Consider the following 26,582-nt stretch of genomic DNA (forward strand, 5'->3'; position numbering starts at 1 on the left):
CCCTGCTTGTACATCTCGAGCCGCCATATCGCTCCTTGGCGACGAGCTCCGGATACATCCTGCAAAATTCGGCCATGTAATATTCATCGGCGCGCGCTACCTCGGGCCTATTGAAGGCCTCCTAGTTCCCCCGCAACTCGGGATGGGAGACCAATCATGGGTCATTATCAACGGCTGCCGGGACCTCATGGCTGCTGTTGGGGAAGTCAATCTTCGCTCAACTATTGTAGAGGGCCATCGTCTTCTTGTCGTGCACCCTCGCCACCAGCTCTGTCACCTGGAAGGAGCCTAGCCAGTACCAAACGCCAATGTCCGTGTCCCCCACAATCGTGGCGGCACACCATGGTACTTCTTCTTAGGCGACAGTAGTGGCAGGTCGGCGAAGGAGCGGGAGGGGGCGCCCTGCCGGCCTTGGGTCGGCTGCGCGCCGCGATGGATCCGCGCTTCGAATTAGTGGCAGTGTTCTCCAATGGCTAGATCCTGCCATCGACGTCGGGCGATTGGAATCATGGTATGAGGTGCGGGGTGGTTGTGGTTGTGGTGGCAGGCGAGAGCGCCGGCAGGGGATGTGGGGTGGGTTTGGGCCTTCGTGTGGTGCACACGAGGAAGGAGGGCGACACGGGAAGGGATTTCCCCCCTGGAGAAACGTCCCTACTCGAGTAAATATAAGCGGTGACAACGACGATGAGTAAATTTTTCCTCCTCTGAAGGTGATAAAGGATCAGCCAGGTGCGGTTTAACCCCTCAAAACCGGATTTTTACTCCTTTAACTAGGTTTGAGGGATCAGCTATAGATGCTCTTAGCATGTCTTTTTTGGTGTATCGTCCCTTTTTCTCTCTCTTAATAACTTGGCTATGCGTGTTCTCGATGTCTTGCAGTAGTTTGTTGACATTGTACTAATGTATATGCCATAATTGGTATATATACACATTTTATACGAAAACACTAAAAATATGATGTCAAATTTTTAGGCATGATAAATATCACGTTTTTCATGTCAATTTGTATTGGTGAGATGATGGCAAATTTAGTTTGCAAGCATAATAATTTTCTGACTAAAAATAATTAAGACGGATTTGTCAGCCAACTAAACTTGTCATTCTGAAAGAATATAATTTGCCGTGGCCAAAAATCTGACATCAAGTTTCTAGTGGAGTCCTTAAGCTATTGCCTTTTGATTGGAAAAATAAAATCGTACTCAACTATTCACGGCGACCACGGAGTGATCGCGTCTTGAGCCACTCTCAACAATGGTGCTCGCTCGACCATTTGACGTCCACGCCACCTCCGGCACAGCCATGAGATGCTGGAACGGATTCGGCGGAGGAGGAATGTCCATCTCCCCTTCCAGCATCTTCACCACGCTGCCCATGGTCGGCCTCGCCTCCGGCAGCTGCTGCACGCACCAGAACGCCACCTCGCACATGCTCCTCGCCGTCTCCCTGCCCTTCTCCTCCTCCGCGCTGCCACGGCTATCAACGACCTCCGCGAGCTCGCCACACTCGTATTTGGTCCACACCAGCTTTGGGAACCACCGCCGGCTCTCCGGCGCTGCTTCGTCGAAGTTCCTCCTCCGGCCGAGGATCTCGAACAGGAGGATGCCGAAGCTGTACACGTCGCACTTCTCGGTGACGCCCACCTGCATCCACAGCTCCGGCGCGGCGTACCCGGGTGTGCCGCGCATCACCGAGACGGTGGCGTCCGTGTCCGCCCGGTTCGTCAGCTGCACGAGTCCAAAGCCGGCCACCTTGGAAGCGAGGCCGACTTCGAGGAGCACGTTGCCGGGCTTGACGTCGTAGTGCACGATCTTTTGCTGGCACTCCTCGTGGAGGTACCGGAGGCCCCTCGCGACGCCGACGGCGATGCCGCGCAGCGTCGGGAATCCCACGGCGGCGACGGCAGAGTCGAAAAGGTAGGCGTCGAGCGCGCCACGCTCCATGTGCTCGTACACCAGCGCGCGCACGTCGGCGTCGAAGCAGAAGCCGAAGAGCCTCACGAGGTTGACGTGGTGGGTCCTCCCGATGGTGCTCACCTCGGCCATGAACTCCTTGGAGCTCCCGTCCTCGCGGCCGGCGTGGAGGCGCTTCACGGCGACCGCGAGGCCGTTCGGGAGCACGCCCCTGTACACGACCCCCGAGCCCCCGGCGCCGATCCTGGCCGAGTAGTTGTTGGTGAAGCCCCAGAGCTGCCGCGCGGTGAACCGGATGGGCTTGTCGCCACCGATCTTCTCGAGGAACCCCTCCACGGTGGCGTCCCGTATCTGCGAGTCCGGCACCACCGCGTACAGCGCCGTACCAGCAGTGCTCCCCGCCGTCTTGACGCTCGCGGCGACGATGCTGATGGCGGGGACGTCGTGCTTCTTGACGTGCCTGTACACGACGTAGACCACGGCGACGGTTGCTCCGAAGCTCAGTACCATGCCAACTGCGACAGCGACAAGAACATACACGCATGAGCAAAATGTTTAGTAGTAGAACGAATTTGGATTCCAAATATTTAGGTTTGCGCGCTCACCGACGGCAATGGCCATGACATGAAGGGACTGAAGGCGGCGGCGGCCTCTTTGCCACCATCGTCGTAAGATCCAACTTCATTTGTAGCAGCGGTAGTTCCTTGGTGACATCGACGAGGGTCGTGACTTCTTGATCCGACGACGACGTTTCCATAAATTAAGTTTTTGCACTCTTGTATGTACTGATGTACTATCAACCACGGTATTATTACGGGCAATTTCGTGGAAATTGTCTTTAATCCTCTTGAATTGATCGAACAAACGGATCATTGTCTGCTATTTTGAGGTTCTGATTTTGAGATGGTCGATTGGTAAGTTTGTAGTCGAGTACAGTTGCAAGTCAATGCTTCCATGCTCTGCTCTTGTTCCCACAAAACTGCACTATTTGAGAGATATTCCTTCTGTCCGAAAAAAGCTTGTCCCTTGTCCCTCAAATGGATGTATCCATTTGAGGGACAAGTTTGAGACAAGTTTTTCCTAACGAAGGGAGTAGTATTTGAGAGCCTAGCAAACAGATTGTCGTACGCAAAGGCACCCAAGTTTTGGTTTCTGATGCCTCTCGCCGACGCCGACGCCGGTCTACCTCGTCTCCTTTGGTCTTAAGGCCATGGAGACGTGGTGGATCTTGACCCTTGCCGGTAGGAGGTCTTTCTTTTTACTCACGCTCAAAAAGACGAGACGACAACGATTCTCTCAAGATGGAATAAGATTCTCATCGCCTAGCCCCCGCCCCGGTGGTGCTTCTAGCATCGTCGGTGGCCGTGTGGATGTTTGTCTTCGGCTGATCACGCGGAATTTGATCCGCGGTTGTCTTGGGTTGATCCACATGGATCCGGTCTTCGTTAGTCCGTGTTTATGTGTCTACAGGTTGGATCCTTCCAATCTATGATTCTTTTCATCGACAGCGGTTGTCGTTTTAGTGCCCTGGTCCTATAGAGTTTTAGCACGACGACTCCTTGACTATCTAGGTTTGTCCGGCTCTAATGAGGAAGGGACGATGACGGCGACACGCTTCTACTCGCTCTAGTGCTTGGATGGTCTATGGACTTGAATGTATTTTACTTCTAGTGATCTACGAATTTGGACGTATTTTTTTATGTTCCTTGTACTGCTTCAACAGTTGATGAATAGATTTGACACCCCAAAAGGTTGTACTGTTTGCTACTCACACGAGCTTAAACTTTCAAATGCAATTAGCGTTATTGCTGACAGTGTAGCGCTAGGCACGATATCAAGTGTTTCCCGGGGAGAATATCACATGATACCATCCTTTAGGTGATACCTTCCTGTTATTTAGAAAAACAATTTAATTTTTTTAAAAAATTCTGAAAATAATTTTGGGTGTTCACATCACATGAATGTACAATCCCTAAAGTTTTCGGGTCCAAATTGGAGATATCTATTGAGCAATAAAAAAGACAAATTCAACATGAATAGTGTTAGAAAAGATAAAAGTCAAAACGTCACTATTCACATCCAAATTTGTCTTTTTTGTTTCTTGATGTCTATTTAGAATTTGGACCTGAAATTTTTAAGGTTTATACATTCGTGCAATTTTCATAATTTTTTGAGACATTTAAAATTGATTTTTCTTAAAATGATATCATGGTATCACCTAAGGGGTGGGATCATGTGATATTCTCATGTTTCCTAAATGTTGATTACAGCCGGACATAGCAAATATGGCTCCCTATACGTCCGTGGGTGTGTCCGGGCGCCCCCATAGTAAATATTTGGGTTGAAGATGGGATGCCGGTCAACCCAAACGTTTGAGTCTCGTTTAAGAGGCCCGTCTGGGATCAAAAAATCATGACTGATCAATGACCGGGCGGCTGGCCCGAACGTATGAGGCGGATTTGAGAGGTCTAACTGTAGATACTCCTACCAAATTCTTCAGCACTGAAGAGCATCGGTTTTTATTTCACTCTCTGTGTCTCTAGAGAGAGAAAAAAAGAGTCTATTTTGCTCGGGTGGGGAGCAAAACCTAGGCGGAGTGTCTCTAGAAAGAAAGCGCACACTGCAACAGTTTTCCCCCAGAGCGCCGCCGTCGAAAGCGAAACTCGCCGTCGCCGTCACCATCGCCATCGCCGTCGAGCGGCCATGGCGCCGCCGCGGCAGGACTCCCCTGAGGGTTTGGAGGTGCAGTGCGCGGGGTGCGGCGAGACGCTGGAGGTGGACCCGGGCCTGACGGAGTTCATCTGCCCGGACTGCGCCACGCCGCAGTCGCTCCCGCCGGAGCTCATGCCGCCGCCGCCGCCGCGGCGGAAGGCGCTGCCCCTGCCCCGCGCGGCCGCCGACGTCCGGGGCGCGCGGCTCCCGTGCGGCTCCTGCGGCGCGCTCCTGAGCGTGCCCGTCGGGCTGGCGCGCTGCGCCTGCCCGGTCTGCGGCGCCGAGCTCGCCGTCGACACCGCGCGGCTCCGGCATTACCTCCTCTCGTCCGCTACGGCGGAGGGCGCCGTGCCCGTGGTGCCACTCGGCGACCCCTCGGCCCCACCCATCCTCCAAGCCCAGCAGGTATGCTGTCGTCAAGGTGCTATTGCAGTTTCAGGCGTAGTTCAGTTGCTAGTATGCCTTTGGTTGAGAAAGGTGGAAATTTGTTCTTAGTGTTAAACAATTTCACATTTTTACCGAACGTTGATATGTGTTCACCAAACTGATAAACGATTTGTTTAATTAGTTTATTGTGAACAGTAAATCTATTTCCAGTTTTCCACACTACAATATGTAGCTAGGGTCTATCTAACAAAGCTGTTTTACTTCATATCAATTGAAATGTTGAGCTTACCGGCTATCTGTAAGTTGTATGCATCAAAGGATAGCCCATGTGTGGAACTAGAGCATTTGCATTTTCAAGGCCTTCCTTATGGTTATGCCCCTGTGTATGAATGAGATGGGGGTAGGGAAAAAACATGCAAACGGGTATTCGGTTGAAATAAAGAGTTCTTTACTTTGGTCAATCTTGGTAGATTTGAGGAGTTGTAGGTGTTACAGGCTTTCAGCCTGACTAATAAATGTGTAGATTGCTAGATCAGTAAAGTGATGCACTATGAGTGGAGAAAGTGTTGTTGCAGAGTGCAAGGTGTTCCTACATGCTTGGCACCCAGCTTGTGTACGAGTCGAGAATGGATGCAGTCTGAACTAAACCAATTTTTTTTAATGATTGCCAGCTTATGATCTGAGCCAAGTTTTCTTAGTATGAGCTCATTACATTACATTGAAGCATATTATCATTGTTATTAGAAGTATGCTACACTTTTGTATCTAAATTAATAGTGTACTTTTTTTGTGCTTCTATTGCAATGCAGGTGCGGCAAGAACATCCTAATTTTGGGATTCGTGCAGGACTTTTGTGGACAGATCCTGATAATCGGACAAATTGTATGGGACAGGTACAAACAAATCAGCCAAATCAGCTTATTCCAGAGCAGGCAGATCTGGATAATCCTGGTTCTACGATTGAGAGAGGGGAGGTACATGATGTCAGTGGGGAGGTACATGATGTCAATGGGATTTTTGCTAAGCGGACAAGCATGTATTCAGTTGGCCCTGGAATTGTTAGTCCCGAAAGGAGACATGAAGAGCCTCAAAATCATGACCGCCATCAGGCGCAAGTTCAATCTTCCACAACACGTATAAATTGCAGAACTGGGCGATCTACTGCCCCCCAAACTGTAAATATAGAAAAGAGGCAGCTGCTCACTCCCGATCAGACCATACAACAGGCAGAAAAACAGCCTTCTTGTCGTGCAATATGTACAGAGAAGGCTCATGCAGAGGATGCAGATGGGGTGATTCATGTCCAGGAAAAGCAACAACAGCGTGTCAGCCAGGTAAATCATACAGAAGAATTATGCACTCAGGCGGCCAATCAGATAATTACAAGGGACAACAATGGAACGAGAGTCGGGTATGCAGCTTGCAGTGATGCTGCATTTGCAGAGAGGAGGAAGGTGCATGAAGCAAATGACGCTATAAAACAGGTGCAAAGAAAACAATCTGATTCAACGGTTCATATGGAACCGGAAAATCAAGTGATCCATGTAGAAAAGGAACACTCAAAATCTTTCAGTTGCAGAACCCCCAAGCAGAAAAAGAAGGGTTTGACAGCTGCTTCCAATCCAGGCCTTCAACTTAGGCGCAGCAAACGTTTGGTGAAAGATTCACCTGCTTCCATAGACCAAGAACCTGTTCAAAATGTGTTTCTTGAGAGTCAAGAAGGAACTTCGATTAGCCACATACCAGCCACCGTCAGAGTCAGTGAACCAACAGAAAGTGATTCTGATTCACTGCATGCTGGTTCTCCAGAACAGAGTGAACCAACAGAAAATGATCCTGATTGGCAGCATGCTGGTTCTCCAGAACAGAGTTTATCGGACTCTCCAGATATTGATAGAATCATCAACAATATAAAGCCTAGTCCACCCCCTCCGTGTGAGATGCATGAACCAAGCTCTAACAAGTTAGACAGCCCTCATTTAACTACACCAACTTCTAATTCAGATCTCAACTTGTCCGATCCCGAGCAGTTTGCACGTAATTACATCCCCCTTGAGGTTAGGAAGGCCCTTCCAGCGCTGAGATCTAATTCATTGTTTGAGCATACCATGTCCCAGGCAAGCTATGGCGAGGCAAGCCTGCATGATTTAACTGATTCAGAAGGAGACGACCCTTGTAGCCCGACTCTCCAGAATGTTGGTAATTTGCGCCTTGCCCTTCACTCATATTATCCTGTGTGTGCCATTGTGCAGAATTAACCTCCTCTAAAGAGGGTTCCTTTTGAGGGAACATAAATATAAGCAATATTATTACAGCAATGATAAATAGAGTTATGAAATCAGTAAGCTTATATAGCTGGTGAACTCAATGTTACCTTTTCTTACATTTTGTTAACAGTTTTGCTAAAGCACATCTAGATGTGCCATAAGTATTGCACATCTAAGTCATATGTCATTGATCTTACATTGAGATTCGTGTGAATATTTTTTTCTCTTTTTTCTTTTTCTTTTTATGCTTGATTCACTCACTTAGATGTGCAATAACTAGAGCACATCTAGATGTGCCCTAGACACACCCGTTTGTTAATGCTTAGTCATGCCAGAATGGCAACTTTATCCAAGTTTGAGTGGATCCATCACATCGAAGGGTTTGCTATGAGAGGAACTTGGGACGTTAAACATTGTTCTTTCTACATGACAGGACACCAGGTGTTTGATCTGTTGTTGAGAGGTAGTGTAAATAGGAAAGATAATAAGGATGTGATTTTATCTGAACCCAGTTTAATTTCCAAATGCTATTTATTTCCTTATTTGTACTCTTCGATATTTAGACCATGAACATGTACTTTCACGTTCTCCAGATAAATAATAGCGGCCCCTAAAATTAAGCTGCATAACAAGGGCAGCTGAGCAATGGTGGTGCTTGTAATAGAGTAACTTTGCTGTTCGGTGTAATCAGTTGTATTGGAGGATCAGAGTTCAATTTCAGGTCATAATGAAACTTTGGGTTCTTGGCTCACTGGCTAGTGGCTAACTTCTGGACTTGTGCGTCCAAAGTCAAATCGCAGAATTTAAACAATATATTTAGGGTCTCTTTGGATTTAACGCATCTCAAAAGAAAAGTGATGCCTTTGAAGAGAGAAAAGGATGGAAAATGAACAGGAAAAACAGAAGAATGAGATATAACATATCTCAGACATAAGGAATTAAGAATCACGCCTTTGGATCTCAAAAGTCAAAATATTAGAATTTTGGAAGTGATGCCTTTGGATGCTTTACAGAGAAGGAGATAGGGGCATGTGCTGCTGTGTTCAACTCCAGCCAGGCTCCCAAAACCTTATATCGCAGCAGGATACAATTTGTTTCCTTGGACTGGTCATGCATAGACAAATGAGCTCAAAATTGAGTAGTTTTACTAGGTTTATGCCAGTTCAAATTAGGTATCACGTGAGAAGTATCTGACTGTCTTAACCAGACTAGTTCCCTCTTTTTCGTTGACTGAACCATTTGGCCAGGCCTTCTTTATCATTTATAATTATATGATAAGTTATAAGACTCTAGGCAATTTACCATTTCCAAGCCAGATAGTGTCAGATCCTGCATACAATTCAGATACTCCTACAGTTATTTTGGTTGTTCGTATATCTGATTTGTTTTTTCAAGCAGGTACCAAGAGAAACCACAAACGTCTCCGTTGTGGTCTGAAACTCAGTCTTGAGGTGTGGACCTTGCCTAAAGGTGTGCGCATACCGGTTTCATTGAACACTTCAGGTGAACCTGTTGGAAAAGCGGCAGGCACCCTAAGTAACTTTTTGTGTGCAATAGCACGAGATGGCGTATTGGCACCGCTAACATATCATGATTGGAGGCGTGTTCCGGAGAAAAACAAGAATATAATCTGGCATATTGTCAAGGTATAAATAAATATTGCTGTTTTTTGTGTGTGTGTGGCTGTACCTCTTCTTTAATAGCCTTTGTTTATTGGTGTAGCTCAAATTTGACATTGCTCCGGTTGGTGAGTTATGGATCATGAAGTCCTTAGGAAAGAGGTGGAGGAGTTGGAAATCTTTCTTGAAACTACAACACTACGATACTCATGAGACGGAAGAGGAACGCCTTGCTGATCGAAATCCTCGTGTTCTCAAAGAACAGTGGCAATTTCTAGTTGCATATTGGAGTACTGAAAAGGCGAAGGTATTACTGGAAATTATACTTTCGTGTGTGGCTGAGCTTGATTTGCAAGTTTTACGCTTGTTGAATTATTGTTATATTTCTCTCTGATCTCAGGCCGCAAGTGCTCGCAGTAAAGCTTGTCAGTCAAATGTGGTCGCTCATCATACTGCAGGAACAAAGAGCTTTGCAAGGATAATCGAGGAGGAGGTAATTCAAAGTTGCTTCTGTTGCTTTCGCGATTGATGATGTATTTATTGTGTTAATTTGTGTGCGCAGAAGCAAAAACGGCCTAACAAGGACGGGCCCAGTGTTGAGGATCTGTTCATAATGACTCATACACCCAAGAATGGGAAACCTATGAAGAAGGCAACAGCTGATGCCATTGTGAGACACAAGAAAATAAACTTACTAAATGAATTTGTTTTGTGGATCGTGCACATAAGAGCTGAAGTTCCGTTGTATGTGCAGGCACGACTTCGTAAGCAGGTAGAGAGTTCAGGAGGTGATTCTGCTGCACATGACTCCTCGAAGGTCCCACGAGGGAAGGCAGTCCTGCAGGCATCCTTCAAGGAAGCCATGGAGGCTAAACGCAGAGCTGAAGACGAGGCATCGGCGCTGAAGGAAAAAATGATGGCAATGGAAGAAAGCCAGAGAAAGATGCAGGAAGATTTGGCGAATATGAAGAGTGCAGTTAGCGCTATACACAAGACGGCACCAACTGGTGACTTGCAAGGTCAACAAATGCACAAAAAAACGCCTGTTAGTAAAAACTCTCAAGACGAGCCAACAGGTGGACCATCGTTTCCTCCAGGTTTCGCAAAGGTAATGCTCCTCTCTAGCTACAATGCTGACTGGCTCATTGCAGAACACATACAGCCATTTACATAACCTGTATCACCGTTATGATTCAGAATCCGAATCCTTCACAACCCACGCGGCGTTCAAAACGGGCCAAGCGCTCGTGAAACTTCATCGATATGTTGATGTCCCCTGACGTTATGATCATTTGACACCACCTCGTCAGCAGCTTCGATCTTCACTCAACATGCAATGCATGTCAACGGATCTAAGAAATGAATGAGAAAGAGGGCGAGCCTTTAGCTGCTTGTTCATGTGTAATCTTTTGTCTGTTAGTTGCTGACTTGCTGTAAACTGTTGACCTTGGATCATGATATTGTGCATATTATGTCATGACATGATTTATCTTGTACTCTCTCCGTTCCTAAATCTTTGTCTTTCTAGAGATTTCAACAAGTGACTACACACGGAGTAAAACGAGTGAATCTACACTAAAATATGTCTATATACATCTGTATGTGGTAGTCCATTTGAAATCTTTAAAAAGGCAAATATTTAGAAACGAAGGGAGTATCATTGTACTACTTTATTTATTTGTGTACTTTGTGCTTCATCTGCAATTTTCATTGCTCGTTACTGTGGGTCTTTGCTTTCGAGTTCCTCAGGGTGCTAACGGTATTCTCAAAACGGAGATAGTAAAAGTAATAGAAGGGCATGTACAATGGTCGATAAGATATTCTTATCTTAAACCTTGCATGTAACTTAGAGATGATAAAAAAAACATGTCTACAATGAGATATTTCTTAACCTTATCTCAATAACTAGTTATTTCTAAAAACATGTTGACATATATTGTCTTAAGAGATCATCTCTTAAATAAGAGAAGACAAGTTTTTTTTTGATTTCTCTCTCCTCCACCTCAGCATTTATCCTACGTGCCACTGCTAAGATAGCACCATTGTACATGCCCTAAGTATTTTTAGAAAATTACAACTTTGACCATTGAACTTTACTACATTTTTTAATTTATAAAACTCATAAGAAATGTACAATGTGAAAGCATTTATAGATAAACTCACATGTACATGATTTTCTAACCACCATATAAACAACAAGTTATAGCTTGGTTGAAAGTTAGGTTCACTTCTTTGCTAGCATTATTGACATGCCAGCGGTTGGTGAGGGTCTCAGATCCAACGAAGGCCCTCAAATCCTCCCCAGATCAAACACCCTCATTTGTCCAGATTATAAAACCCCTCAAACTCGTCCATAGGAAGGGGGGGGGGGGGGTCCGGCAACCCGCCACATCTAAGCGGCCCACCCTGGACCGCTTTCCCACTTTTTTTTATTTCTTCTCTCTCATTTCTCTCTATCCCAATGAATCATTGCATGTGTTTGGACAATTTAGGAGAACATGACTGCTTGTATAGACGAATGAGGGGGTTCAGAGCGGGCACGCCCAAGCACTGTACGGGGACAAATGAGGAATCAAATTAGCCCAATCCAATTGAAGAACATAGAAACTGAACGGGGAGACTATTTTGGCCTTGCAGTGGTCCCGCGGCCTCAAAGAACCATGCATTTGCGTTATAAAAAACCCCAGAAAGACAAGAGATAAATGAATTTCGTATGTTGTTTGTTCACATCACACATTATTTGTTTTATTAACTTATGTGGGCACTGGCGAACCAACCTGTGGTAGATGGTTAGGTGGGCAGTGGTATCCCCAACCCACCAGGGTTCAAATCCTGGTGCTCGCATTATTCCTGGATTTATTTCAGGATTTCCGGCGATGCGCTTTCAGTGGGAGGAGACGTTCCCGTCGACGATGAGGCGCCTACGGTGACTTCGTAAATCTCAAGATGATATGCCAGCTCAGTCTCTCGGAGGTGCGGTGACTTCGTAAATCTCAAGATGATACGCCAGCTCAGTCTCTCGGAGGTGCTCATAGGGATAGGGTGTGCTTGTGTGCGTTCATAGGGATGAGTGTATGCGTGTGTATATGAGCGCTTATGTCTGTACCGATACTCAAAAAAACTTATGTGGACACTATTTTCATGGTGTCTACACCCGCTGATTTTTCAGGATTTAAGTGAAATGTTTTTAGTGAATTTGCTCGGATCTGTTCGTCGTTCGTCTTCGTTCGTGTGTTTTCAGGTTGGATCTTTTTGATCTACACTCTTCATCTGCGGCGGTTGCTGTTCTGATGCGTTGGTTCTATGGGGCCTTACCATGACGACTTACCGACTGTCTACTACAACAACGTTTGTTCGGCTCCGGCGAGGGAGAGGCGATGACAGCGGCGCGCCTTCGGCTCGCTTCAGTCTTGTAGTCGTCACTAGATGGTCTACGGATTTTGATGTAATTTTTATTATTTTTAGTGTTCGTTGTACTACCATGATTGAAGATGAATAGATTAAATGTTTTTTCGAAAAAAATGTTTTTAGAAAGTTCCGGCAGCAGTGCAAGCCAGCCCAGCGGCGAAGAGGAAAGGTAAGCACGCAAAACCCAAGCCCACCGCGGCGCCGCAAACCCCAAGCCCACATCCACCGTGACCGTGCCTGCCCCACCGCCGAAACGGGACGGAAACCACGCCCTAAGCTTGCTCGAATGCGATGGCGCCACCGCCGCTAGCCACGGCGGCGGCGGCCGAGGACACCGCAGAGCTCCTGGAGGTGCGCTGCGTGGGGTGCAGCGAGACGTTGGAGGTGGAGCGGGGGCTGACGGAGTTCGTCTGCCCCGACTGCGCCACGCCGCAGTCGCTCCCCCCGGAGCTCATGCCGCCGCCCCGGCGGAGGGCGCTGCCCCTTCCCCGCGGCGCCGCGGACGCGCGCGGGGCGAGGCTGCCGTGCGGCGCCTGCGGCGAGCTCCTGAGCGTGCCGGTCGGGCTATCGCGCTGCGCCTGCCCTTTCTGCGGCGCCGAGCTGGCCGTCGACTCAGCCCGCCTCCGGAATTACATCCTGACCTCCGCCGCAGCGGCCGTCGCACCGCGCTCCTCGGCATCCGTCCCTCCGATTGTTGCTGCCCGGGAGGTATATATACTGTGATTTTGGTATTGCAGAGTCGAAAATTTTGCAATACATTTGGGGAAAAAAACTACCTTTTTTTGCGCCATAATACATCTCACGCTGGTTTTAATTAAGTGTAGAACAAAGAGCCTTTTTGGCATTTCCCCACTTATCTGGTGATTTCATATATGCAACTTTGTAGTGTGTCTAGCTCAGTTGATGCACACTCCCACTGGCACCTGGGTATCCATCAAGATTCATAGTGCTCACCTTTCTTTTCCTGTGATGCAGAGATGGCAAGAGCGTCCTAGTTACGCAACGCGTGCAGGGCTACACCAAGCAGAACCTGATGCGGGGTTAATTCCTCCACGCAGGACGCAGGTAGAGCGTCCCAGTCGTCTCATTCACGTGCACCGGGATGAACAAGAGTATCCTGATCATATGATTGATCGAGAGGAGATACATGTGCCTCATGAGACTGTTGCAAATCATAGCCGTCAGGGAAATCGACCTTCACTTGGCCGTGGTATTGTAGGTAATGAGGAGAGACAAGTTTTTCCTCAAAATGCAAATGAGGTCAGAAATCATGTAAATGATCAGCGCCCTAGTTACCATATTCAGCCAAAGCGAGCGCAGCTGGCACGCCTGCATAGAGTCATTCATTCAGAGGAGATGCAGGATGGGCCTCTCAGCCATGAAATTTATAGAGAGGCGAGACATACTGAATTGATATACGAGGCTACTGCAACTCATAGAAACCAGAGAGTTGGATGCTCCACTGGCCCCCAAACTCCAAGTCTAGGGGAGAGGCATATGGGGACTCCTACTCAGATCATACATCAGGCGCACAAACAGCCTTATCATTTAAGTCATGCGGAAGGCAGTCAGATAGACTGTCTAGATGTGGATGGGGTGGTTCATCCGCCAGTCAACCAAGCAAATCATGGAGAAGAGGCATCCACTGTGATGATCGATAAAATGTTTTCAAGGGAGAGCACTTGGCCTACTGGATGTTCAGTTGGGCCCAACTCTGTTAATGGAGAGAAGAGAAAGGCATCAACCACAAATCAAGTCAAGCAACATATGCAAAAAGAACAGTCTGATGCAACTCCTTCAGAACACACACAGAAAGAGCATCCGGATCAGGCAATTCGTGAGCCTACCAATCATCTAACTAATACAGAAGCGATGTACTCTTTTCCTATAAAGGAGACTACTGCAAGGTGTAGCAAGCAGAAAAAATCAGAGTTAGTTAATGCCAAGACTATTGCCGAGAAGAGACATATGGAATCACTGAACCACAATATACAACAGGCAGAAGGGCAGACCTCTGATACTGATAGTTATGAAATCCAGGTCGATTTTGAGCGTCAAAGTAAGGCTAATGAGAGGCATGGCAACACTTCAACTCTTAACGGGCGGGAACATTTTACACCTCCGAATAAGCTGGCTGATCTAAAACAGAAAAATGTATGCACTAATGATGAAATCCAGAAGGAGCAGACTGAAGGTAATGTTTCCAAGCAGACTAGTGGTTGGACTCAGAAGAAGAATAGAAAAGGCTCAATAGCTTCATCAAATGATGGGCTTCAGCTTAAACATAGTAAACGTTTGGCCAAAGATTCATCTGCTGCCATGGAAAATAAACCTCTAGAAAGCGACCCTGGCGACCTGCAGAATTTTGGTCATAATGTCCAAGTGCCAGCAGATGCTATGGATGATGAATCAATTAAATGGGTGCCTCTTCAGCAGTGTCCCCCCTCTCCAGATTGTGAAGTGTCAGTTGCCACGACAGACACTGATTCTGTAGAAAGTGATGACGATGAGGACTATGTTGTATCTCCAAATCAAAGCATGTCTGAGTCTGACCATCCTGATAATGATGAGGACTATTGCCGATCTGTACATAAGGTGCCTCAGGAAATCTCTGATGAATCAGATGACCCCGATGTAACCACAACTCCTTTAGTTCCTGATATGTCTGACCCCGAGCATTTCGCGCGGAATTATTTACCTCTAGAGGTCAGAAGGGCCCTTGCAAAGGGAAAGAAAGCAGGAGGTCGTCTTTGTCTCAAAGTGTGGACCTTGCCCAAGGGTGTACGGATACCGGTCTCCTTGAACACTTCGGGCCTGCCAATCGGAGAAAATGCAATCATGTTGATTAACTTTCTAGGTGCACTGGCACGAGATGCAGTGTTGGCACCTCTCACATATGTAAGTTGGAAAAGATTTCCAAAGGAGAACAAGGATGTTATGTGGCACATTGTTAAGGTATGCATTACTAATGTTGGTTTTTTCCTGCCTGCAACTTTTTTCACACTGCTTATTCTTTGGTATAGCTTAAATTTGATGTTGATCCACCTCGCGAGTTGTCGATCCTGAGCTCCATAAGAAACAAGTGGAAGTTTTGGAAATGTCACCTAAAACTGAAACACCACGATCCTCATATAACTGAAGAGGAACGTCTTGCTGATCGAGATCCTCGTGTCCCAAAGGAACAATGGCGAGCCCTTATTGCATATTGGAATACGGAAAAGGCAAAGGTAGTGCTGTGCATTCTCTTTTGTTTGTTGTAACACTGTACCCCCTCTGTTTCAAAAAAGAAGTCCTTTTAGCACCTCCATTTTTTCTCAAAATACTTGTCCTTCTACACTTCCAACGCAAAGTTAACTCATTTGTATTCTTGCTTTGCCCTTTAATCAATGTCGTCAGAAAAGAGCTAATTAACTCTTGTGCTTGCATGCCTTGCTTCATGGGAAGAAAAATGTAATTTAATGACCTTGTGGTGAAAAATAGATGGGCCATATAGACTTATAGACATTTTACCAACACTTAATTCTAGTGCCCAACTCTAAAAAGGACAACCATTTTGAAACGGAGGGTGTAGACGTTTTATGATTGACAAATGCTTTTAAACACAGGCCAGAAGTGCTGCAGGTAAAGCTTCTCGGGCGAAATCAACCTATATCAATAAAACCGGATCAAAGAGCTTTGCACGGATATTTCAGGAAGAGGTAACTCTTATTTCCTTGTGTTTCTATCTGGATGATTTGTTCATATGTTATTTGAATGAAAAGAAAAAAAATCCTATGTATTATATACCAGCAAGTCCATTACTATATTTTACATGTAACTATAAATCCGAACTCATAGTTTTTGCTCTTGTCTCCTGGACGCGCCCAAGAACTGAAATGCCTTGCTCACCTTGCAGTCACGATCTTGTGACCCTGCTCTTGAGAATCCAGAAAGCTCAGGAGACGATTATGCACGTGCCATGGGTGCGAAAAGGAGGGCTAGTGCACGCAGGTATACACCTGGGCCCTCCCCCAAAGACCTACAGGAAAGGTCAGACCCGCAAGCTGCAAGGGCCAAACGAAAGGCTGTAGATGAAGTCTCCACACCAAGAAAGAAGGTGGTAGTAACAGAGGAAAGTCGCCCCAAAAACTCTCAGGAAAATGCAGTCTTGGAAGCTGCGAGGGCTAAAAGAAGGGCTGAAGATGAGGCAGCCGCTCTAAGGAAGAAGGTGATAGTGATGGAGGAAAGTCAGAAAAAGCTGCAGGAGGACTTGGCAAGAGTGACAAACGCAATGAGTGCTATGCAGAAGATGATATCAACTGGTGGCTTACCAAATGGAATAATGGACGAACCAGTGATGCCACCAAGTTTCCAACAGGTAAAATCCTTTTAGTGAACTGATTTGACTGTGGGAGATATGTAGCTGATATTGGCTTGTGACAATGTATCTAAACCAGACCTTTTCTTGTTATGTGCCAGGAACGAAATGAAGCGAGCTCCGATGATGTTTTGGAGCCGCATATTGTTTGCTCAGGGTTACGTCATCCTTCCTCGCATAATCAACGGACTCGATGAGATGGTAATGCCATCTCATATGTCCAAATGCAGACTCGATGAGATGGTAATACCATCTCATTATGTCCAAATACGCCTCCTCGAGAGCCGGGCTGTGAAACAATAATAATTAAACCCAAAATGTTAAGAGTATGTGGTTTACTGAAAGCAGTGAAATGCACCTGAGCTCACACTAAATACGCCTCCTCGAGAGCCGGGCTGTGAAATAAAAATAATTAAACCCAAAATGTTAAGAGTATGTGGTTTACTGAAAGCAGCAAAATGCACCTGAGCTCTCTTGCACCTGCGGTGAACAGTATGATAAACATAAATTAATTGTCAAAAAAATAGTGAAAAAACATTTTCCATGAAATTTACAAGCATAAAAAGGACTAGGGAGTCTACACGCCTCGCTGTTTTTCTTTCTTTCAGAAATGCATATTCGGTATTTTTCTTTTCAATTTGTGTGCCTTTGACTTATCGGGCTCATTCTTGTTTTGCAGATTGGACCTGATCGACTGATACTTCGGGTACAAAGCGGCACTAGTGTTCGCCTTTTAGCCGGATCTTGGTTTTATAGGCACCATTTATGGTTTCTCTTGGGTAGAAGTGATCACATTTCACCCATATGATCCCAATCTCTTGTCATGCTTCTTGCACTGTTGTAAGAGGGCAACTAGTTGTCTATCCTGATATGTAGGACTGAGAAGAGAAGCAATCATGTTTTGCTGATGTATGTGATGATAAAGGAGTGTTGCCCGAACATAAGCAAAATTTACCAATGTCGTTAAGGAACTTTGTTCAAACTTCACTGCATGTCGCTGAAGTGACGCCATGTCATTTCTTCAGTTGTCAGCCACAGCATAGTGAAATAACCTGGCAGAGGGAAATATTAGTGCCACATACCAATTTGTATATGTCATGGAAGGTTATATCTGTCGAAATGGAAGGTCATATTAGGACCAAAATGACCTGTTGGCTTGTTTGCTCTGATGTACACATGTAAAGAAGCTGAAAATGATTCCAACTAAGGGCCAGTTCTTTTGGCGGCTTAAAAAATAAGCCGCCTCCTCCCCAGCTTTTTCCATAAGCTGCCTCCCTCATTCATTGGAGTACTGAAAAGGCGAAGGTATTACTGGAAATTATACTTTTTGTGTGTGGCTGAGCTTGATTTGCAAGTTTTAGGCTTGTTGAATTATTGTTATATTTCTCTGTGATCTCAGGCCGCAAGTGCTCGCAGTAAAGCTTGTCAGTCAAATGTGGTCGCTCATCATACTGCAGGAACAAAGAGCTTTGCAAGGATAATCGAGGAGGAGGTAATTCAAAGTTGCTTCTGTTGCTTTCGCGATCGATGATGGATTTATTGTGTTAATTTGTGTGTGCAGAAGCAAAAACGGCCTAACAAGGACGGGCGTAGTGTTGAGGATTTGTTCATAATGACTCATACACCCAAGAATGGGAAACCTATGAAGAAGGCAACAGCTGATGCCATTGTGAGACACAAGAAAATAAACTTACTAAATGAATTTGTTTTGTGGACCGTGCACATAAGAGCTGAAGTTCCGTTGCATGTGCAGGCACGACTTCGTAAGCAGGTATTCAGGAGGTGATTCTGCTGCACACGACTCCTCCTCGAAGGTTCCACGAGGGAAGGCAGTCCTGCAAGCATCCTTCAAGGAAGCCATGGAGGCTAAACGCAGAGCTGAAGATGAGGCGTCGGCATTGAAGGAAAAAATGATGGCAATGGAAGAAAGCCAGAGAAAGATGCAGGAAGATTTGGCGAATATGAAGAGCGCAGTTAGCGCTATACACAAGACAGCGCCAACTGGTGACTTGCAAGGTCAACAAATGCACAAAAAAACGCCTGTCAGTAAAAAGTCTCAAGATGAACCAACCGGTGGACCATCGTTTCCTCCAGGTTTTGCAAAGGTAATGCTCCTCTCTAGCTACAATACTGACCGGCGCATTGCACAACATATACAGGCATTAACATAACCCTGTACCACCTTTCTGATTCAGAAGAATCCTTCACAACCCATGCGGCGTTGAAAACGGGCCAAGCGCTCGTGAAACTTCATCGATATGTTGACGTTCCCTGACGTTATGATCATTTGACACCACCTCGTCAGCAGCTTCGATCTTCACTCAACATGCGATGCCATCTTGATTATGCCAACGGATCTAAGAAATAAATGAGAAAGAGGGCGAGCGTTTAGCTGCTTGTTCATGTGTAACCTTTTGTCTGTTAGTTGCTGACTTGCTGTAAACTGTTGACCTTGGATCATGATATTGTGCATATTATGTCATGACATGATTTATCTCGTACTATCATTGTACTACTTTATTTTTCTGCGTACTTTGTGCTTCATCTGCAAGTTTCGTTGCTCGTTACTGTGGATCTTTGCTTTCGAGTTCCTCAGGGTGCTGCTCACGGTATTCTCAAAACGGAGACAGTAAATGTAATATAAATATTTCTAGAAAATTACAACTTTGTCCATTGAACTTTAATACATTTTTTTATTTATAAAACCCATAAGAAGTGTACAATGTGAAAGCATTTATAGATAAATTCACATGTACATGATTCTCTAACCATCATATAAATAACAAGTTATAGCTCGGTTGAAAGTTAGGTTCACTTCTTGGCTAGCATTGTTGACATGCCAGCGGTTGGTGGGGGGCTCAGATCCAACGGAGGCCCTCAAATCCTTCCCATGTGTCTGAGCATGGAAAGAACAAACACCCTCATTTGTCTAGACCGTAAACCCCTCAAACTCGCCCGTATTGGGAGGGGGGGGGGGGGGGGGGGGGGGTTGGGTTGGAGAACCTGCCACATCGGAGCGACCCACCCTGGACCGCTTTCCCACTTTTTATTATTATTTCTTTCCTCTTATTCTCTCTATCCCAATGAATCATTGCATGTGTTTGGACAATTTGGGAGAACACGATTGCTTGTATAGACGAATGAGGGGGTTCGGCGAGGGCACGCCCAAACACTGTTCTAGGATAAATGAGGAATCAAATTAGCCCAATCTAATTGAAGAACATGGAAGCCGAACGGGGAGTCTATTTCGGCTTTGCAGGGTCCCCTGAGCCTCAAACAACCATGCATTTGCGTTACAGAACCCTCAAGAAAAAACAAGAAATAAAAGAATTTTATATGTTGCTTTTTCACATCACACATTATTTGTTTTATTAACTTCTGTGGGCACTATTTTCATGGTGTTTACACCCACTCATATTTTTAAAAACATTTCACTTAAAAAATACTCCTCGGTTATACTCCCTCTGTTCCTAAATACTTGTCTTTCTAGGCATTTTAACAAGTGACTACATACGGAGCAAAATGAGTAAATCTACACTCTAAAATATGTCTACATACATTCGTATGTAGTAGTTATTTAAAATGTCTAGAAAGACAAATATTTAGGAACGGAGGGAGTACTTAAGTTAAATGTTTTTAGAAAGTTCCTGCAGCAGTGCAAGCACGCAAAACCCAAGCCCACCGCGGAGCCGCAAACCCCAAGCCCACATCCACCGTGACCGTGCCTGCCCCGCCGCCGAAACGGGACGGAAACCACGCCCTAAGCTTGCTCGAATGCGATGGCGCCACCGCCGCTAGCCACGGCGGCGGCGGCCGAGGACACCGCGGAGCTCCTGGAGGTGCGCTGCGTGGGGTGCCAGGAGACATTGGAGGTGGAGCGGGGGCTGACGGAGTTCGTCTGCCCCGACTGCGCCACGCCGCAGCCGCTCCCCCCGGAGCTCATGCCCCCGCCCCGCCGGAGGGCGCTGCCCCTGCCGCGCGGCGCCGCGGACGCGCGCGGGGCGAGGCTGCCGTGCGGCGCCTGCAGCGAGCTCCTCAGCGTCCCGGTCGGGCTATCGCGCTGCGTCTGCCCTTTCTGCGGCGCCGAGCTGGCCGTCGACTCCGCCCGCCTCCGGAACTACATCCTGACCTCCGCCGCGGCGGCCGTCGCACCGCGCTCCTCGGCATCCGTCCCTCCGGTTGTTGCTGCCCCGGAGGTATATATGCTTCTCCATTATGTTGGGCTGTGATTTTGTTATTGCAGAGTCGAAAATTTTGCAATACATTTGGGGAAAAAACTACCTATTTTTGCCCCATAATACTTAATAAGTACTCCTACATCTCACGCTGGTGTAAGTGTAGAACAAAGAGCCTTTTTGGCATTTCCCCCCTTATCTGGTGATTTCATATATGCAACTTTGTAGTGTGTCTAGCTCAGTTGATGCACACTCCCACTGGCACCTGGGTATCCATCAAGATTCATAGTGCTCACCTTTCTTTTTCTGTGATGCAGAGATGGCAAGAGCGTCCTAGTTACGCAACGCGTGCAGGGCTACACCAAGCAGAACCTGATGCGGGGTTAATTCCTCCACGCAGGACGCAGGTAGAGCGTCCCAGTCGTCTCATTCACGTGCACCGGGATGAACAAGAGTATCCTGATCATATGATTGATCGAGAGGAGATACATGTGCCTCATGAGACTGTTGCAAATCATAGCCGTCAGGGAAATCGACCTTCACTTGGCCGTGGTATTGTAGGTAATGAGGAGAGACAAGTTTTTCCTCAAAATGCAAATGAGGTCAGAAATCATGTAAATGATCAGCGCCCTAGTTACCATATTCAGCCAAAGCGAGCGCAGCTGGCACGCCTGCATAGAGTCATTCATTCAGAGGAGATGCAGGATGGGCCTCTCAGCCATGAAATTTATAGAGAGGCGAGACATACTGAATTGATATACGAGGCTACTGCAACTCATAGAAACCAGAGAGTTGGATGCTCCACTGGCCCCCAAACTCCAAGTCTAGGGGAGAGGCATATGGGGACTCCTACTCAGATCATACATCAGGCGCACAAACAGCCTTATCATTTAAGTCATGCGGAAGGCAGTCAGATAGACTGTCTAGATGTGGATGGGGTGGTTCATCCGCCAGTCAACCAAGCAAATCATGGAGAAGAGGCATCCACTGTGATGATCGATAAAATGTTTTCAAGGGAGAGCACTTGGCCTACTGGATGTTCAGTTGGGCCCAACTCTGTTAATGGAGAGAAGAGAAAGGCATCAACCACAAATCAAGTCAAGCAACATATGCAAAAAGAACAGTCTGATGCAACTCCTTCAGAACACACACAGAAAGAGCATCCGGATCAGGCAATTCGTGAGCCTACCAATCATCTAACTAATACAGAAGCGATGTACTCTTTTCCTATAAAGGAGACTACTGCAAGGTGTAGCAAGCAGAAAAAATCAGAGTTAGTTAATGCCAAGACTATTGCCGAGAAGAGACATATGGAATCACTGAACCACAATATACAACAGGCAGAAGGGCAGACCTCTGATACTGATAGTTATGAAATCCAGGTCGATTTTGAGCGTCAAAGTAAGGCTAATGAGAGGCATGGCAACACTTCAACTCTTAACGGGCGGGAACATTTTACACCTCCGAATAAGCTGGCTGATCTAAAACAGAAAAATGTATGCACTAATGATGAAATCCAGAAGGAGCAGACTGAAGGTAATGTTTCCAAGCAGACTAGTGGTTGGACTCAGAAGAAGAATAGAAAAGGCTCAATAGCTTCATCAAATGATGGGCTTCAGCTTAAACATAGTAAACGTTTGGCCAAAGATTCATCTGCTGCCATGGAAAATAAACCTCTAGAAAGCGACCCTGGCGACCTGCAGAATTTTGGTCATAATGTCCAAGTGCCAGCAGATGCTATGGATGATGAATCAATTAAATGGGTGCCTCTTCAGCAGTGTCCCCCCTCTCCAGATTGTGAAGTGTCAGTTGCCACGACAGACACTGATTCTGTAGAAAGTGATGACGATGAGGACTATGTTGTATCTCCAAATCAAAGCATGTCTGAGTCTGACCATCCTGATAATGATGAGGACTATTGCCGATCTGTACATAAGGTGCCTCAGGAAATCTCTGATGAATCAGATGACCCCGATGTAACCACAACTCCTTTAGTTCCTGATATGTCTGACCCCGAGCATTTCGCGCGGAATTATTTACCTCTAGAGGTCAGAAGGGCCCTTGCAAAGGGAAAGAAAGCAGGAGGTCGTCTTTGTCTCAAAGTGTGGACCTTGCCCAAGGGTGTACGGATACCGGTCTCCTTGAACACTTCGGGCCTGCCAATCGGAGAAAATGCAATCATGTTGATTAACTTTCTAGGTGCACTGGCACGAGATGCAGTGTTGGCACCTCTCACATATGTAAGTTGGAAAAGATTTCCAAAGGAGAACAAGGATGTTATGTGGCACATTGTTAAGGTATGCATTACTAATGTTGGTTTTTTCCTGCCTGCAACTTTTTTCACACTGCTTATTCTTTGGTATAGCTTAAATTTGATGTTGATCCACCTCGCGAGTTGTCGATCCTGAGCTCCATAAGAAACAAGTGGAAGTTTTGGAAATGTCACCTAAAACTGAAACACCACGATCCTCATATAACTGAAGAGGAACGTCTTGCTGATCGAGATCCTCGTGTCCCAAAGGAACAATGGCGAGCCCTTATTGCATATTGGAATACGGAAAAGGCAAAGGTAGTGCTGTGCATTCTCTTTTGTTTGTTGTAACACTGTACCCCCTCTGTTTCAAAAAAGAAGTCCTTTTAGCACCTCCATTTTTTCTCAAAATACTTGTCCTTCTACACTTCCAACGCAAAGTTAACTCATTTGTATTCTTGCTTTGCCCTTTAATCAATGTCGTCAGAAAAGAGCTAATTAACTCTTGTGCTTGCATGCCTTGCTTCATGGGAAGAAAAATGTAATTTAATGACCTTGTGGTGAAAAATAGATGGGCCATATAGACTTATAGACATTTTACCAACACTTAATTCTAGTGCCCAACTCTAAAAAGGACAACCATTTTGAAACGGAGGGTGTAGACGTTTTATGATTGACAAATGCTTTTAAACACAGGCCAGAAGTGCTGCAGGTAAAGCTTCTCGGGCGAAATCAACCTATATCACTAAAACCGGAGCAAAGAGCTTTGCACGGATATTTCAGGAAGAGGTAACTCTTATTTCCTTGTTTTCTATCTGGATGATTTGTTCGGATGTTATTTGAATGAAAAGAAAAAAAATCCTATGTATTATATACCAGCAAGTCCATTACTATATTTTGCATGTAACTATAAATCCGAACTCATAGTTTTTGCCCTTGTCTCCTGGACGCGCTCAAGAACTGAAATGCCTTGCTCACCTTGCAGTCACGATCTGGTGACCCTGCTCTTGAAAATCCTGAAAGCCCAGAAGATGATTATGCACCTGCCATGGGTGCGAAAAGGAGGGCTAGTGCACGCACGTATACACCTGGGCCCTCCCCCAAAGACCTACAGGAAAGGTCAGACCCGCAAGCTGCGAGGGCCAAACGAAAGGCTGGAGATGAAGTCTCCACACCGAGAAAGAAGGTGGTAGTAACAGAGGAAAGTCGCCCCAAAAACTCTCTGGAAAATGCAGTCTTGGAAGCTGCGAGGGCTAAAAGAAAAGCTGAAGATGAGGCAGCCGCTCTAAGGAAGAAGGTGATGGTGATGGAGGAAAGTCAGAAAAAGCTGCAGGAGGACTTGGCAAGAGTGAAAAAAGCAATGAGTGCTATGCAGAAGATGATGTCAACTGGTGGCTTACCAAATGGAATAACGGATGAACCAGTGATGCTACCAAGTTTCCAACAGGTAAAATCCTTTTAGTGAACTTATTTGACTGTGGGAGATATGTAGCTGATATTGGCTTGCGACAATGTATCTAAACCAGACCTTTTCTTGTTATGTGCCAGGAACGAAATGAAGCGAACTCCGATGATGTTCTGGAGCCGCATATTGTTTACTCAGGGCCACGTCATCCTTCCTCGCATAATCAAAGGACTCGATGAGATGGTAATTCCATCTCATATGTCCAAATGCAGACTCGATGAGATGGTAATACCATCTCATTATGTCCAAATACGCCTCCTCGAGAGCCGGGAGGTGAAACAATAATAATTAAACCCAAAATGTTTAAGAGTATGTGGTTTACTGAAAGCAGCGAAATGCACCTGAGCTCACATGCACCTGCGGTGAACAGGATAATAAACATAACTTAATTGTCAAAAAAATAGTGAATTTTTTCCATGAAATTTACAAGCATAAAAAGGACTAGGGAGTCTACACGCCTCGCTGTTTTTCTTTCTTTCAGAAATGCACATCCCGTATTTTTTTTAAAAATCTGTGCGCCTTTGACTTATCGGGCTCATTCTTGTTTTGCAGATTGGACCTGATCGACTGATACTTCGGGTACAAAGCGGCACTAGTGTTCGCCATTTAGCCGGATCTTAGTTTTATAGGCACCATTTATGGTTTCTCTCGGGTAGAAGTGATCACATTTCACCCATATGATCGCAATCTCTTGTCATGTTTCTTGCACTGTTGTAAGAGGGCAACTAGTTGTCTATCCTGATATGTAGGACTGAGAAGAGAACTAATCATATTTTGCTGATATATGTGATGACAAAGGAGTGTTGCCCGAACATAAGCAAAATTTACCAATGTCGTTAAGGAACTTCGTTTTCAAACTTGACGGCGTGTCGCTGAAGTGACGCCATGGCATCTTCTATATCTAAATAGCTAGTCCCCACTATCTTATTTCTCTCGACATGCAAGCATGACACCTCATCATTGAACATGCATGGAAAAAGGTCCACCTCAAAATGCAATTATCAATAATAAAAATCCACCTCAACATGCAAACATTCATGCATGGAAAACTCCATTCAATGATGCTATTTACATTTACATCTTATATTAGTTCAAGAATTAGTATTTCAAATATTCATTTTTCATATAACCAAAACCTAATTGAAATATTGAAAAACAGTCCCGCAACAACGTGCGGGGCATCATCTAGTTTCTAAAGTTGTTGGCCACAGCATAGCCAAATAACCTGGCAGAGGGAAATATTAATGCCACATCTCAATTTGTATATGTTATGGAAGGTTATATCTGTCAAAATGGAAGGTCATATTAAGACCAAAATGATCTGTTGGCTTGTTTGCTCTGATGTACACATGTAAAGAAGCTGAAAATGATTCCAACTAAATATGAAGCTGAGCAGGAGTAGATTTCTTCCTATGTTCTGCCATTTGCTGTATCCTTAAAAGCTTGGCATATCTTCCATGACACATGCTTGGAGCACAGCCCCAAGCAGAGTGAGATGTGCCCTATACATATCTTCAGGATTCACTGCGGTGCTGCCGTCGCACGCCCCTATCCCTCCGCTCTCCACCTAGTTGGAAGATGCAAATTGTAGATCATTCTGTTCCAATAGGACTGCGATTGCTGATGCTAATGTTAGGAGGAACCGAGGTCGAGTTACATCATGTTGTTAGTCACCGGATTTGCTCTAACTTATTTAAGCTACAACGTGGAATGTTTTGTTTTGATGAAATGAATTATAAGCTTTGCACTCTAACACTCCTACCTAAACTATGAAATCATTTGCAACAATCCTACACTTTTCTAAACCATTTAACATGAACCCCACCCTTGGTATGGATAGTCGTTTTTTCTATTTCGGTGTTTGTAGAAAATGTGAAAAATATTCATGGATGTAAGGAATGCTATGAAACGATAGCTCGCAAAGCTCATAAAAAAGGAGGGATAAATAAATCCATGTTGCCTTTGCTTTGAAAAAACACACAAAAAGAAACATGAAGTGCCATATGTTTAGTATGCATCTTTGTATAGGTT

At 45.6% G+C, this 26,582-nt stretch overlaps 4 protein-coding genes across 9 annotated transcripts; 3 read left to right on the forward strand and 1 right to left on the reverse strand.

The window, feature by feature from the left end:
- Window positions 1-1,199: 1,199 nt before the first annotated feature.
- Window positions 1,200-2,531, reverse strand: LOC125533927 (G-type lectin S-receptor-like serine/threonine-protein kinase At1g34300). The gene is made up of 3 exons (XM_048697252.1): window positions 2,516-2,531; window positions 2,092-2,425; window positions 1,200-1,863 (listed from the first exon to the last, which is right to left on the reverse strand). The coding sequence occupies exons 1-3, from the start codon at window positions 2,529-2,531 to the stop codon at window positions 1,200-1,202; spliced, it is 1,014 nt and encodes a 337-aa protein (XP_048553209.1).
- A 1,948-nt stretch (window positions 2,532-4,479) lies between these two features.
- Window positions 4,480-10,394, forward strand: LOC125539521 (uncharacterized). 2 transcript variants are annotated; one of them, XM_048702996.2, is made up of 8 exons: window positions 4,480-5,027; window positions 5,819-7,208; window positions 8,675-8,922; window positions 8,999-9,202; window positions 9,296-9,388; window positions 9,458-9,565; window positions 9,650-10,003; window positions 10,093-10,394. In XM_048702996.2, the coding sequence occupies exons 1-8, from the start codon at window positions 4,614-4,616 to the stop codon at window positions 10,144-10,146; spliced, it is 2,865 nt and encodes a 954-aa protein (XP_048558953.1). In that variant the 5' UTR covers window positions 4,480-4,613; the 3' UTR covers window positions 10,147-10,394. The 2 variants fall into 2 exon arrangements, with proteins under 2 accessions (XP_048558953.1, XP_048558954.1); XM_048702997.2 differs by having other exon boundaries at window positions 5,903-7,208.
- Window positions 10,395-12,502: 2,108 nt separating this feature from the next.
- On the forward strand, window positions 12,503-19,161 carry LOC125539522 (uncharacterized). Of its 3 annotated transcripts, none has more exons than XM_048702999.2 (11): window positions 12,504-13,011; window positions 13,279-15,258; window positions 15,327-15,530; window positions 15,909-16,001; window positions 16,199-16,660; window positions 16,762-16,903; window positions 17,340-17,965; window positions 18,060-18,152; window positions 18,222-18,329; window positions 18,414-18,765; window positions 18,856-19,161. In XM_048702999.2, the coding sequence occupies exons 1-6, from the start codon at window positions 12,595-12,597 to the stop codon at window positions 16,855-16,857; spliced, it is 3,252 nt and encodes a 1,083-aa protein (XP_048558956.2). In that variant the 5' UTR covers window positions 12,504-12,594; the 3' UTR covers window positions 16,858-16,903; window positions 17,340-17,965; window positions 18,060-18,152; window positions 18,222-18,329; window positions 18,414-18,765; window positions 18,856-19,161. The 3 variants fall into 3 exon arrangements, with proteins under 3 accessions (XP_048558955.2, XP_048558956.2, XP_048558957.2); XM_048703000.2 differs by having other exon boundaries at window positions 16,762-16,861; XM_048702998.2 differs by lacking the exon at window positions 16,762-16,903 and having other exon boundaries at window positions 12,503-13,011.
- A 1,183-nt stretch (window positions 19,162-20,344) lies between these two features.
- Window positions 20,345-25,374, forward strand: LOC125539524 (uncharacterized). Of its 3 annotated transcripts, none has more exons than XR_015617295.1 (7): window positions 20,345-20,856; window positions 21,153-23,132; window positions 23,201-23,404; window positions 23,783-23,875; window positions 24,072-24,533; window positions 24,635-24,824; window positions 25,104-25,374. XR_015617295.1 is itself a non-coding variant. In XM_087544793.1 (7 exons), exons 1-6 carry the CDS (start codon window positions 20,440-20,442, stop codon window positions 24,728-24,730), a joined length of 3,252 nt encoding a protein of 1,083 aa, XP_087400919.1. In that variant the 5' UTR covers window positions 20,345-20,439; the 3' UTR covers window positions 24,731-24,776; window positions 25,104-25,374. The 3 variants fall into 3 exon arrangements, 2 of the variants coding, with proteins under 2 accessions (XP_087400919.1, XP_087400918.1); XM_087544793.1 differs by having other exon boundaries at window positions 24,635-24,776; XM_087544792.1 differs by having other exon boundaries at window positions 24,635-24,734.
- Window positions 25,375-26,582: the final 1,208 nt, after the last annotated feature.

The sequence above is a fragment of the Triticum urartu genome, chromosome 2A, assembly GCF_056163025.1.
Source record: "Triticum urartu cultivar PI428250 chromosome 2A, HENAU_Tu73, whole genome shotgun sequence".
In the NCBI taxonomy this organism is placed as follows: domain Eukaryota; kingdom Viridiplantae; phylum Streptophyta; class Magnoliopsida; order Poales; family Poaceae; genus Triticum; species Triticum urartu.